Source organism: Colius striatus, chromosome 20, assembly GCF_028858725.1.
Source record: "Colius striatus isolate bColStr4 chromosome 20, bColStr4.1.hap1, whole genome shotgun sequence".
In the NCBI taxonomy this organism is placed as follows: domain Eukaryota; kingdom Metazoa; phylum Chordata; class Aves; order Coliiformes; family Coliidae; genus Colius; species Colius striatus.
This window is the reverse complement of record NC_084778.1, coordinates 2853543-2867053: the sequence shown is the minus strand read 5'-3', so window position 1 is coordinate 2867053 and position 13511 is coordinate 2853543. Positions and strand designations below refer to the sequence as shown.

The window sequence follows — 13511 nt, the reverse complement described above, 5'->3', positions numbered from 1 at the left end:
GAAAGGGGGAGGAGGAGGAGGAGGAGGAGGGAGGAGGAGGAGGAGGGACGGCAGCCGGGCCATGGCGGAGCCGCTGTGGCGGACGCCCCCGGGCCGCCTGGCGCCGCCGCACGTTTACCGCATGGCCGGGGCGCTGGGAGCCGAGCTCCGCCGCCTGGCCGGCCGCTTCGGGCCCGACGCCGTGGCCGGGCTGGTGCCGCCCGTCGTGCGGCTGCTGGAGCTGCTGGAAGCGCTGGTGGCAGCGGCGGGCGCCGACGGAGAGACACAGGCTCAGGCTCAGGCTCAGGCGCGGCGGGACGCGGCGGTGAGTGCACGGGCGGGAGCCCTTTGTCCTTCGGGGGTCTCCTCCCAGCTGCTCCTGGCACGAGTGGCCGTGGGGACGCTGACACGACTGTCCCCAGCCCCCGGCGGGGCTCTGACCCCACTGTTCCCCATCCCTGGGGACAGCTCGGACTCTGCTGCCCCTCCCCGCTCTGGAGGTGGCTCTGACCTCGCTGCCCACAGCCCCCAGGGGGCTCTGACCCCACTGTTCCCCATCCCCAGGGGGCTCTGACCCCACTGCCCCCATCCCTGGGGGGCTCTAGCCCCACTGTTCCCCATCCCTGGGGGACTGACCCCACTCAAACCCATCCCTGGTAGGTTGTGACCCCACTGCTCCCCATCCCTGGGGGGCTCTGACCCCACTGTACCCCATCCCTGGGGGGCTCTAGCCCCATTGTACTCCATCCCTGGGGGACTCTGACTCCACTCAACCCCATCCCTGGGAGGTTGTGACCCCACTGCTCCCCATCCCCAGGGGGCTCTGACCTCACTGTACCCCATCCCTGGGGAGTTCTGACCACCATTCCCCTTCCCTGTGGGACTCTGACCCTACTGCCCCCATCCCTGGGTGGGGGACATGACTCTGACCCCACTGTTCCCCATCTCTGAGGAGCTTTGACCCCACTGTTCCCCACCCCTGGGGGGCTCTGACCCCCCCATTCCCCATCCCCAAGGGCTCTGACCCCCCTGTTCCCCACCCCTGGGGGTCTCTGACGTGGCTGTTGCAGGACCCGGAGCAGAGGCTGTGGGAGGCCGAGTGCCGGGAGCGGCTCCTGCGTGGCCGCCTCACCTGCCTGGAGAAGCAGAACCAGCAGCTCCTGGGGCAGCTTGCAGAGAGCCAGGCCCAAGAAGGTGGGTGTCCCAGCAGCTTGGGGGGCTCCTGCTACCGTGGGGTGTTGCTGTGGGGCACAGCAGGCTGGCTGCAGCTCTGAACCCATCCAGCCCCACAGACTCGTTTCACCAGGGAGCACAAGAGCTTGTTCTGCAAACCACAGGGACCCCAGACTCACAGAGCACCCCCCAAAGCCCCCAGGAGGGCTGCCATTGCCAGCACAAGGATGCACTTGGCACAGACTAAAGCTCTCAGCTCCTCCCAGTGTTCCCCCTCTGCCATCTACCAGGAACCATGGTAGAACTGGGGGCTTTGCAGAGACACCAACAATCCCTGTGGGGCTGGGGGAGCCCTTGTGCCCCAGGGGCTGCTCATGCCTGTTCCCCCACCATCTCTGGGCTCAGACAGCACAGTGAGGAAGGAGAGGGAGGTGATGCTGCGGCTCAAGGAGGTGGTTGACAAGCAAAGGGACGAGCTCCGTGCCCAGGCTCACGAGATCGTCTGCAAGAGCCGAGACACGGAGGCGGTGAGCACGTGGGAGGGAGCTCAGCGTGTGGGAAGGGCCTGGGGACTTGCTGTCATGGCATCATCCTTCCCTGGGGCTGGGCCACATGCCTTTGCCTCTGCTCCTTGTGCACTGGTGTCCTTGGGTGGGGGGGTTAAAGCTGCTGCTGTGCCTCACCCCCTGCTGCCCTGGGGCTCTCCAGCTGCAGGAGCAACTGCATCGCTTCATGGCCATGAACGAGGAGCTGCGCCACAAGGTGGCCGTGGTGCAGGCTCAGCTCAAGAGCACGCTGGAGAAGAAGTCAGACCTGGAGGCTGCAATGCTGCAAACCCAGAGGGAAATGAACAGGAGGAGCAGGATCACCTCTGAGACCCAGCAGCCCAAACCCAGCCTGGTGAGCCCCGCTCTGTGCCCCAGAGTATTGCTGATGGCCACTCGCCCTTCCCACCTCTGGCGTGCTCAAGTGAGCCCCACTGCTGAAAACCACACAGTGTGGCCTCAGCCTTGTCCCTAAAAACTGGTAGAGGTGGAGGCAGCTGTGAGTGAGGGGAGGGGAGGAAAAGCTGTGTGGGACTCTGAGGATGAGGAGGGTTTGCCACGTGTGGGGATGGGCGGTGGGAAGCCACCATGGTCTAGGGAGGGCTGCAGTGACTCCAGGCTAGCAAACTCCTTCCTGAGACTTTCCCATCTGTGCCTGCACATGGCACCCAGCCCTCTGGGTGGGGGTTGTGGGGTCTGTACTTGCCTGCTGACTCTCTTTGCATCCCCCCAAGGAAGGAGCAGCGTCACCCGAGGAGGAGCCGCAGCCCCAGGATGTGGGCAGGAGCCCTTCTCACTGCTGCTTCTCCAAGGAAGAGCTGCAGCAGATCCTGCAAGAGAGAAACGAGCTCAAGACCAACCTGTTCCTGGTGCAGGAGGAACTGGCCTATTACCAGAGGTGAGTCAGGCCAGGGCAGCGTGGGGCAGCGAGCCAGGTCCCTCCTGTCCCTACAGCCACCCGTGGCCCATCCAAGGCCACTCCTCTTGCAGTCAGGGGCTGAATTCTTTGCCAGGCTGTGGGTTAACCAGCTGGGACTGCATTTTGCCAGGGAGCTGCTGAATGAAGAGAGAGTTCCCAGCTTCTTCTTGGATGCTATGAAATCAGCTGTCAAAAGGCAGAGGAAAAAAATCAGAGCCAAGATGCTGGGAACGACGGAGGAGTCGGGGAGCAGGTGAGTCCTGCTGGCCACAGCCAAGGAGCCTCCCTGCAGGGTGGATGCTGTCTGGCAGGCTCTGGGGCTTCCCTGGAAGGGAATTCCCCTCAGCCAAGAGCTGCCTCCTCCCTGCCTCTCTCCAGAGATCAAAGGTTTCAGGTCTGCAGTTGATGTCTTGCTTTGCCTTAGCCCTGGCAGTGTCTCTGGGGCTGGGCTCTTTGCTGCAACTGGCACGTCCCTTGTCACCAGTCACATGTGGCCTGGCCAAATGCCACTTGTCCCTGCGTGGATGTGGCAAAAGGGAGGTGAGGTGGTGGCACTGGGAGCACTGGTCAAGGTCCCTGCACTGTATGGTTGGAGGCTGCCTGGCAGAGAGCCTTTGAAGATGACAGTACAGATGTTCCCTGGAGGCTCTGCAAGACTTTAGTGGGCAGCATCAGCTCCAACTGACTTCTCACGGTGGGGAGGGAGTGACCCTGCTGGGCACCAGCCCTGGCTCTGTCTGGCTGCCCACTGTGGGGGTGAAGCCTGTGATAAAGCTGCTGTATGGCACGAGGGGAGCTGGATCTCATGGCTTGTAGGGGCTTTAATAAAGGTCTGAAGGAGGCTGAGCTCTTCTGTGCCACTGAAACCTTCTGCTTGCTTGCACTGGGGTCTGTTGGCTGCAGGGGGGGCTGGGTGCTGCCTGCTCATCCCCTGCCTGGCAAGGGTAGCTGCTGCTGTAGGAGCCCCTGTGGCCACCTCTCATCTGTCACCCTGCAAGGCCTGGCTGTCACCTACCTCACCCTGAGCTGTGGCCAGTGGTGCCACTTGTGGGGCTGTTCCCCTGGAGCAGGGGCAGGGGGAGGGGTTTGAAGCTGATGTCTGAAGAGTCTCGTGACTTGAGGTCACTGAGGTCTGGGCTTGCCATGAAACACGGACACGAGCGTCACTGCAGATGGCTTCATGGCACGACACAGCTGGCCTGTAGGAGCAGCAGCTCTGGTCCTTCTGCCCCACATCTGCAGCCACCTCCACAGGAGACACTGCTCAGGAGAGAAGGGGAGAGCTCTGGGGTGGCTCTGGCACTTCTTCCTGGGGATGCTCTGCCTCAGAGCAGCGTTTTCACCCCACTCCTTTGTGCTGCAGCGATGAAGATGAGGCCTCCTGGCTCCCAGCCCGTGGCACAGATTGTGTGGATGCTCAGCCTCCTGAATCCAAAATTAGGAGCTTGTAAGTCCTCTGCCATGCTTGGGTGCTGCTGGGGATGGGTGGCTCTGCAGCAGAGAGGAGGTTTGGGGCTCAGCTGAGCTTGGTGCCTGAGGTGCTGGGGATGATGGGGACAGAGCAGCTGCCCAGGGGCAGGCTGGCAGGGATGCTGCTGAAGCAGGGGTTGCTTGGTTTGAGGGAGGGATACCTGCTTTGTCCTTGGCAGGGCCCAGGGCAGGACAAGCCTTTCTGCTGGCCCTTCAGGGGGAAGGGACTGTGGGGGGCTCACAGCCGGGCTGCTGCACGCGGAGGGAGGTTGGGATGTGGCTGCTTCCCTGGGAAGACTCTTCTCTCCCACGGCCCTTATCTGCTCTCTCTGCAGCTTTGGGCTGTGGTATCAGGACAGCAGCAAAGATCCCCCCACAGCCAGCTGCTCTGGAGCCTGGGAAATCATCGACTCTCTGGACACGCAGCTGAAGGCCGAGGGGCAGAGTGAGCCCGTGGGCAGCAGCCCCACGCTGCCCCTCTGAGCCCCCCTCCACAGGAGCAGGATCCAGCCTCCCTGCAGCACTTCCCAGCCCCTCCAGCTGCCAGCAGCACGGCAGCCACTTCCCCAGGCTGTGGTGACAAAGCTGCAGCGTGGGCAACCTTCCTGTCAGCCCATCAGGATGCTCAGCCACGGGGTGCCAGCCTGGCACGGGATGGCTCAGCACCTCTGTCCCCTCAGCCATCGTTTCATGGTGCCCACGGTGTGTCTACAGGGCTCCTGCATGGCTGTTCCTACTCCTCACTTCTCCATGCTGGTAGGGATCTGCACCCTCTTCCTCCTGCTGCACCCCAAAGGGCTTTTTCCATCTGCTGATGGCTCCACAGCCCAGGACCCCATCACCCCCTCCTGCCCTGCAGGGATATTTCACTTCACCCCTTGCCCTTTGTGCCTCCCCCCATCCCTGCAGTGTGAAGGTTGGGTCAGGGGGTCTGGGCCCACCAGCTGAGTCTCTCTTGGGGCCACCACCACCCTCTGCACTGGGTGTCTGGGTGCTCCCATGGCTGGGAGCAGTCAGGGTCAGCACCAGCACTGCCACTCTGCACTCTGCAGGCATGGGGTGAATCAGTTTTGTAGTGGGACCTCTTCCTGCAGCTCCTGGGAACTCAGGCTGGAGCAATCTCATGCTCACAGGTGTGAGTCAGTCCCCTTGGCTCAGGTACTTTCTAGCCCTGGAACTGGAGTCAGAAATAAATCAGTCTGTCATTTTTCCTGCCAGGTACCCTCTGCAGCCTTTGCTCTCTCCATGCTGGGGAAGGGCTGGAGGATGCTGCAGCTCTCCAGCAGAGCTCTCACTCTCTTGCTGTGCCCATGCACTGGCCCAGCCCCTGCAGCCTCTTTTGGGGATCAACTTTTTGGGGAGTGGGGCTACAGGGCCTGCAGTGCTGGGTGTGAGGGGGTTAAGTCCTGCATGATGTGAGGAGCAGCCTCTTCCAGCTCAGCCACCTCCCCCTGAACCGGCCTTGGGTAGGAAAAAGGTGTTTCCTGTGCATCTGCTGACACAAAGCTCCTGGGGATCAGTGGGACAGCAGCCAGCAGCAGTTCAGAGGCCAACGTGGAGCACTGGGACATGGGGACCCCACCTCAGCCCCTGCCAGGGGCCAGCAGTGCTGGGGGGTGCTCACAGGGCTTGGGGCAGGGGGAGGCAGCAGATGCCTCGTGTCAGTTGAGGGGACATTGATTGAAACAGCTTTGGGGGCGATGGAGGAGGGTGCAGGGGAGAGAGATGACCACAGGTGAGATGCTCAGGCGGGCAGCAGCCCCTGCCTGGCTCTGCTGAGCCCTTGGATGCCCATTTCTGCTGCTGGGGTGGCAGCAGGAGCCAAAAATAGCCCGTGGGGCCGCATTCCCCTCCCTGCCTCACCCCTGATGTCTGCATCAGGGCACCTCCTCCCGAGTTTCCTGAGGAAGAAACCCAAGGCTGGCGGGAGGAAGAGGCTGCACCACGGGAGGGACGGGACAGAGGGGACAGAGGGGACAGACAGACGCTGCTGCAGCGCCGGGGAGCTGCTGGCGCCGGGGCCCTTGTGCCCCACCGCGATGGGGAGCACCCAGCCCCTCCTCTACCTCCAGCTGTGGCTGTGGCTGCAGAGCTCTGCCCAGGAGCTCGACCCTGATGGCAGGAACGTCTGCAGGTAGGTGTCCCCTCCACACCCTGGGGCCTGGCACCAGCCCCTGGGGCTCATCATGTGTCTGCCTTTCCACAGCCAGGGAGCTGCAGCCCAGCACTGTGTGGGGGTGATGCTGGGGAGTGTGGCTGGGGCACACGTGGCACCTGGGGCACCCAGAGCCTTTGTCCAGGGGTTATTCCTCCCCCCTCCTCAGTGTGCAGGGTGATGGGAGGGATGCAGAGGCACTGGCACCAAGCTTGTCATGCACCAGGGGGGAAATGTAAGCATAGCAACACCCAAAGAGCTTTTGGAGCTGAAGCCCCTCTGCTTTGCTGCCTCTCCCGTTGGTCTCACTCTCATCGTTGGCTTTGCTTCGATGCCTCTGTGTCACTGGCAAAGCTTTGAGCCCATCCCAGAGCATGGAGGTCCCCGCACGGCTGAGCCCTGTCCCAGCCCGGCCCCGCCGCCCGCTTGGGCTCCAACCTCGTCAGCTTCCTTCCATTTCTGCTGCCTTCCTTCCGGAGCGATGCCCCTGGGGCTGCTCTGCCCGCCGGGCCCGAGCCGGGCCGAGCCCCCGCGCTCGGAGCCACTCGCGAACCGGCCCCGGCTCCCCCTCGCCCCCGGTTAACGGCGCCGGGTCTCTCCCGCAGGCTCCCGGGCGGGCCGGGCTGCTGCCCCGGCTGGCGGCAGGAAGGGCAGGAGTGCACGGCCGGTGAGTGACGGGGGGCTCCGAGCCCCGGGGAGGAGCGCGACAGCTCCCTTGGAGCCGCAGCCGTCGGGGGGCACGGCGGGGCATCCCCCAAACGCCCCCCCGGCAAACGGCTGGGCTGCAGGGATGGAGCGGGCAGAGCGCCGGCAGCTGCCCCGGGACGGTGGTTCCATCCTTGCCCCGTCCCGGTGATCCGGCAGCGCGATGCGAGCCCCGGGAAGCCGCGATGCGCTGACGGGTCTGTCCCGCTGCTGGCAGCTCTGTGCGAGGGGCAGGATGCCTGCGGGATGGACGAGGTGTGCGTGAGACCCGGCCTTTGCCTCTGCAAACCCGGCTTCTTCGGAGCAGACTGCAGCTCCCGTGAGTGTTCCCACCCCCCTTTTGCCAGCCCCGCTGCTGGGAGGGGCCGATGGGCTTCCCCTGCACCCTCGTGTCCTGGTTTTGGCTGGGATAGAGTTAATTCTCTTCCTAGGAGCTGCCCCAGGGCTGAATTGGGGGTTTATGCTGAGGGATGGTTGGTTATTGCTGAGCAGCTCCTGCTTCAAACCCTGCCCTGTGGCTGGAGGGGAGGGCACAGGGTGTGTGCACAAGGAGCTGGGAGGGAGCGTGGCCAGCAGAGCTGACTACAACTAGCCCAAGGACTAGTCCATAGCACAGACCATCACACCCAGTACAGAAACTGGGGGGAGCTGGCGGGGAGGGGGGATCGCTGCTGGGGCATCGGTCAGTGGTGGGGGAAGCAATTGCACGGGGCAGCACTTTGTTACTTGGGTTTGGTTTCTCTCATTTGCTATGATTATACTTTGCTCCTTCTCACTGTTCTCACAGTTCTCTTTCGTTATTACACTTGTTCTTATCCCAAGCCCCGAGTTTCGCTGTTCCTTTCCCGTTCCCTTCCCACGGGAGGTGTGGGGAGGGGCGGTGGCTGCCTGGGGCTGCTCGTGGGGCTTGGACCACAACTCCCTCCCGTGCCTGAAGGGTCCCTTTCCCTTCCCAGGCTGCCCAGAGCAGTACTGGGGCCACGACTGCAAGCGGAGCTGCCCGTGTCACCCCAACGGGCGCTGTGACCCCGCGAGCGGCCGCTGCACCTGCGACCCCAACCACTGGGGCGAGCTCTGCCAGTTCCCCTGCCAGTGCGGCCCCCACGGCCACTGCGACCCCCTCAGCGGCTCCTGCCGCTGCCAGCCGGGCTGGTGGGGACCCACCTGCAAGAAGCAATGTCAGTGCAACCTCTCCAGCTCCCGCTGCGACCCGCTCAGCGGGCACTGCCACTGCTTGCCGGGCTGGTGGGGCAGGAGATGCAGCTTCAAATGCTCCTGCAACCTCTCACCCTGCGCCCAAGAGACGGGCAAGTGCGAATGCAAGCCGGGATTTTGGGGGCCGGCTTGTCAGCGGCTCTGCGACTGTCTGCACGGCTCCTGCAGCCCCCTCAGCGGCCACTGCAGCTGCAGCCCTGGCTACCAGGGCAGGAGCTGCCGGGAGCCCTGTCCGGCTGGGAAATACGGCTCTCAGTGCGTGCACAGGTGAGCTGGGGGCAGCGGGGGGCGAGGGGGGATCCCGCGACTACTCGGGGCCCGCGGCCAGGCTTTGTGGGGCAGGGGGGAGTCATCACGGTCACGCTGATCCCTTTGGCAGGGAGACCCGTCCCAGCTGGGTGGAACATCCCTGGTTGGATGCTCTAAAAGAAACATCCCCCTAACGCCAGCAGAAAGCGCTGGTGTCATCCGCAAACCCAGTTTCCCTCGCTGCTGCTCCGCGGGGCGATGAGGCAGCATCGCTCCTGCTCCCTCTTGGCTCGCAGAGCATTTGGCACCGTGGGCTATGTGCCCGTGGTCCAGGCTGATGCTGAATGCCGGTGCGGGGTGAAAGCTGCGTTTGGGGGGGAGAGGGGGAAGCTCTCACAGCCGCTGTGCCCGTGCAGCTGCGGGAGCTGCAAGCGCAGCCAGCCCTGCTCGCCCGTGGATGGCTTCTGCTTGGCTTGTCAGCCCGGCTGGAACGGGACCCTCTGCAAGGAGCCCTGTGCCCCCGGCTTCCACGGCGACGGCTGCCTCCAGCCGTGTCCCCGCTGCCGGCACGGGGAGCCCTGCGACCCACAGACCGGGTCCTGTGCTCACTGTGAGCCCGGCTGGATGGGACCCAGGTACGGCTCAGGATCCGGCTCCCTACCGGTCCCTGCCCCGGGCTGCAGCGAGCTGACCCTTCGCTCTCTGTTTCGGCAGCTGCAACAGCTCCTGCCCCGAAGGCACTTTTGGGGATGGATGCCAGCTCCTGTGCCCTGAGTGTGTGGTGGGGAGCTGCGACCCCGTGTCCGGAGCTTGCATCTGCCAGGCGGGCTACTGGGGAGACAGGTAACGCCGGGAGAAGGGCAGGGCTGGAGGGAAACTCTCCCCGGGGGCATTTCCCTCCTTTCTTCTCTCTTCCAGCTGCAACGATACCTGCCCGGAGGGATATTTTGGCGTGAACTGCTCCTCGTCCTGCCAGTGCTCCCGGGGAACCTGTCACCCTGTGCGGGGTGACTGTGTCTTGAGTAAGAGCAACCTCCAGTGTACTCCTGGGCAAAAGGACTGACTGGGGAAGGTGCTGGGAGGTTGTGATGCAGCCTGGTCCCACCTCCTGGCTGCACCATGAGTTGCCAGCTCCTGAGCTCTCCACGCAGGGTGGCTCTATGGGTTTGGTAGCCAAAGCACAAGCTGGACACAACCCATCTTGTCCACATAGGTTTTAAAGACCACGGAGCCCTTGCAGCTGCCATCCTCGTCCCTCTGCTGCTGCTGCTGCTCTGTGTTGCCTGCTGTTGCTGTGGAGCCAGCCCAGCAGATGCTAGAGACAGGTATTTTTTTATACACTTGGCAACTTTTGCTGCACCCTCCTGTCTCCCACGTCCCCTGATGTCCTTCTCCCCTGCACAGGGCGGCCGTGGCGGATGATGACGTGGTGGCCAGGATGAAGCACCACATGCAGGGGGTGCTGGCAAACCTCAGTGCTCTGATGCCTTGTTTTACCCTGGGGGCCTACAAACTTCCCAAAGTCACAGGTGAAACCCTCCCTCACCCTGAGCTCTCACCAGCCCTTCCAGGGTGTCACCCCTAACCCCACACTCTGCGTCATCGCCAGTTTGGGGGGTGAGGGGGAGCCTGCAACTCCCCCTTGCCCCACTGCACAGGTCAAGGCTGGTGTTGCTCTCCTGCCCCAAGCACCTCAGGGTGCCTGAGCTCAGCTGCTTCTCTTCTCCTCCCCAGTTTCCCACCACGACACAGAAATCCCCTTCAACCCCAGCTTCATCGAGCCGCCGTCGGCCGCCTGGGTCTCAGACAGCTCCTTCTCTTCTTTTGACACTGACAACGAGGGGCCTGAGTACTCTGTCCCTCCCAGAGAAGGTAACTCCTATGGCTGCTCCTCTCCTCAGATGCCCACAGCCCTTCTGGGCTGCTGGGGGTCGATCCTGACCCCTTACTGACCTTGGGCATCTCGGGGTGCTGGGCACAGGCTGCGTTTGTTTGTCTGCAAGGACACAGGGGATGGTGCTTGGCCTGGTGTGATGGGACATTCCCACTGTGGGCAGCTCCATTTCACAACTTCCTTCTGGGAAAACGCTTTCAGAGACAAACCTCTTGCATCAGCCTTTGTCCCAGTGTCCCTGAGTTTGTCTCAGGGCAGAGGGGCGGCTCCAGCAGCCCTGACTCTCATCCCCTCCTCCCGCAGGCATCCCACTGCTGGGGGGTGCTGAGCTGCAGGATGGGGCGTCCTCCCCCAGCGAGGTGCTCCCAGACCCATCTGCCTTCAACTCCGAGGACGTCTCGCAGCCCTTCGCCATCCCTCGTACCTCCAGCATCGCCAAGGCCAAGAGACCCTCCGTGTCCTTCGCTGAGGGGACAAAGTTTGGCTCAGCAGAGACCCCCAGCCCCGGGCGGAAGCCCAAGAGCCCCTGGGGCCCATCGAAGCTGTCCTCACAGCTGGGGGATGTGGCAGCTGAGCCCCCCACTCAGCAGTCAGACAGTGATTGCTATGAGAACCCCCAGCCCCTTGGCAAAGGGGAGGAAAGCCACAGGGCATCTCCACGGGGCACCCCGGGGGGACGCTGGAGGGGGGGTTCTGGCACCAGGCACGTGGCCCAGAGAGTTGAGGCACTCGAAGCAGCTGCTAAATCCAGCAGCTGGGAGGCAAAGGGGAAGGAGCCCAATGTCACCACCATCTATATGATGGTGGGGTCAGCTGGGCAGGACCCTAAAGCCGAGAGGGGTGGTGAGGGACCGGTCCAGGCCATGCTGAAGCGACTGGGAAGCTTGCAGAGGGGCAAGTGGGATACAAAGCAGGAGCCCAAGGTGAGGAGGAGCGTTGAGGCCATCCAGAAACCGCCCCGCCGGGCCCTGGGGCAGCACAGAGACTCGGTGAATAGCTGCAAGCAGAGGGACAGTGTCCCAGGGGCTCCCACTGAGCCACCCTCTGGCAAGCAGCAGCATCTCCCTGGGAAGAGACTGTCCCTTCTTGCATCTCCCTCAGTGAAAAGCAGCGAGGCCCAGGATGAGGCTGGAGGTGCTGGAGGTGCCACAGACAGCAGCAAAAGCCCCGAGTTAGTCCTCAGCCTGGAACCAAAGGGAGAGGCTGCCCCAGAGCAAGAGCCCAAATATGAGAATGTGACACCCTCCAGCCCTGCCAAGGAGCTGCCAACCACCACCTGAGCCACCAGCACCTCCTGGGCTGGGGCCATGGGAGCCCAGGAGGACTTTCCAGCCTCAGCATGAGGGGTGCCAAGGTCCCTCTCTGAGCTGTGGACTGCAGAAGCATCGAGCCTTTCCAGTGACCCCCTTTTCCTCTGTGCTGTGGTGCTGGTGTGGACCCTCACTGGCTGGCAGGATGGGTGATGCTGGGAGCCTCAGCAGTGGCAGCCCCAGGGGCTTGTGGTGCTTCAGGGCTGTTTTCTGCTCCCCCCTGCCCCATGTGCCCTGTTTTGTGTCTGCAGCAGCCCAGAGGGATGGTGATGCTCTGGATGCAGTGGTGGAACCTCTGGTCCCCATCAGCACCAGGCCTGGGGATGTGCATCCTCCTCCTGAAAGGGGCTGGGGCTCTGCTGGGAAATGCAGGGGCAAAAAACAGTTTCACCCTGTTGGCTTTTATTTCCCTGCCCCAGCTCTGCTAACACTGCTCAGAGCCCCTTGCTGTGAAGGTGCTTCTTGCTGGAGGGAATTGTTTTGTGGAGCTGGGCTGGGGAGAGACGATGGGCTGTCACAAGCAGCTTCCCCACAAGTGAATGTTAACTGCTGATCTGGAATGGTATCTGGGGCTGCAGGGCTTCACCTGTGTGGCTCTGGCTTTCCTGGCAGGCTCTGGCTGCCTTCATTTCTATGTACATGCCCAGCACATGAGGAGGCTGGTGGCACAGCACAGGGTTTATCAATGGCCTTTTTGCTGCAGCTGTGCAAGAGCAAGCAGGGCAGGAGGCTGTGGCCTGTGTGCCCAGCAACGTGTTTCCTTGGGTGGCTGAGGTGTGATGAAGGTGCTGCAGCATCTCCAGCACAGCCAGAGGACCTCAGGCAACACAACTGAGACGGGCACAAGGGCTCTGCCACCCGTGCAAAACGACTGAGATGCCAAAGAGGGTTTGTGGCATGAGCTGGTTTTAGATATATCTCAGTGGTAGAAGTTTCTTGTGTATTTTTTTCTGCTCTTTTGCATGGCCTGAAAGCCTCTGAATGAGAATTAAATGTTACCCAAGCCCTGCAAGAGCTGGGTGTCCCAGCTGCCTTCTCAATTGAAGACATGGCCAGAAGTACTCTCCAAAGTGTGGAAGCTTCAGGCTCTCAGGGCTGTGGGGGTTTGAAGTCTTCTGAGCCTCTTGAATTCTGCACTCTCAGTCGTGGAGCTGAGCCCAGGGCAGAGATTGGAGAGCAGAGGGCAGAGGGAATGTGAGTGGGCTGGGAGCATCTGGAGCAGCCACTGTACAGGCTGCATCTCCCAGATCACACGTTGAGCTCCATGTGAGTCCTTCCTCTGCCGTGCCCCTGCTGAGCTGGGCTTTAGGGTTCAGGGTGTTTCAGAGGACAGTGTGTTTGCTTTTCCCCCTTTTGCTTTTCACAGGTGCTTCTCTGCAGCTCCACACCCTGAATCCCCGCAGTGGCTGAGGCTTCCAGCCTTGCAGGCAGCGTGCAGCAACGTTCCCTGCTGTGACCAGAGCCCCAAATATCCCGACATACAAAGGATAAACAAGCTCATTGTGGCAAGACCTGAGCAGCAGCCTTGGCCAGGCCTCTGTTCTGCACAGGCTGGTTTTGCTTCTGACACTGTTTTATTCCAATGACAGGGAACAGCTCCACATTTGATTGCTAAGCAGCCATTTTTTGCCCGATGGGTTGGAGATTTGCAGCCTGGGAGCTGAGCTGTGTTGTGCCAGGACTGAACATCACGTGAGCCCATTCACTCTGGCTCCGGCATGTAAATAGCTGACAGCAACCTGACATTGCAACGAGCACCCAGCGCCGGACAAAACGCTGCTGCTGCTGCTGCTGCTGCTGCTGCTGCTGCTGCTGCTGCTGCTGCTGCTGCTGCTGCTGCTGCTGCTGCTGCTGCTGCTGCTGGGAGAACCTTTGATGCTCAGTGGCTGAGCTGCGA

General features: G+C 62.3%; 2 protein-coding genes across 4 annotated transcripts; both read left to right on the top strand.

The window, feature by feature from the left end:
• Nucleotides 1–44: 44 nt before the first annotated feature.
• Nucleotides 45–4572, top strand: RILP (Rab interacting lysosomal protein). Its single transcript, XM_062012312.1, has 8 exons — nt 45–304; nt 1050–1173; nt 1558–1679; nt 1861–2052; nt 2432–2595; nt 2747–2869; nt 3980–4063; nt 4422–4572. The coding sequence occupies exons 1-8, from the start codon at nt 62–64 to the stop codon at nt 4567–4569; spliced, it is 1200 nt and encodes a 399-aa protein (XP_061868296.1). The 5' UTR covers nt 45–61; the 3' UTR covers nt 4570–4572.
• A 602-nt stretch (nt 4573–5174) lies between these two features.
• SCARF1 (scavenger receptor class F member 1) lies at nt 5175–13125 on the top strand. Of its 3 annotated transcripts, none has more exons than XM_062012311.1 (12): nt 5175–5219; nt 5968–6220; nt 6847–6908; nt 7164–7265; nt 7903–8428; nt 8827–9045; nt 9125–9253; nt 9329–9432; nt 9624–9735; nt 9815–9939; nt 10145–10282; nt 10608–13125. In XM_062012311.1, exons 1-12 carry the CDS (start codon nt 5210–5212, stop codon nt 11582–11584), a joined length of 2757 nt encoding a protein of 918 aa, XP_061868295.1. In that variant the 5' UTR covers nt 5175–5209; the 3' UTR covers nt 11585–13125. The 3 variants fall into 3 exon arrangements, with proteins under 3 accessions (XP_061868295.1, XP_061868294.1, XP_061868293.1); XM_062012310.1 differs by lacking the exon at nt 5175–5219 and adding an exon at nt 5727–5821; XM_062012309.1 differs by lacking the exon at nt 5175–5219 and having other exon boundaries at nt 5774–6220.
• Nucleotides 13126–13511: the final 386 nt, after the last annotated feature.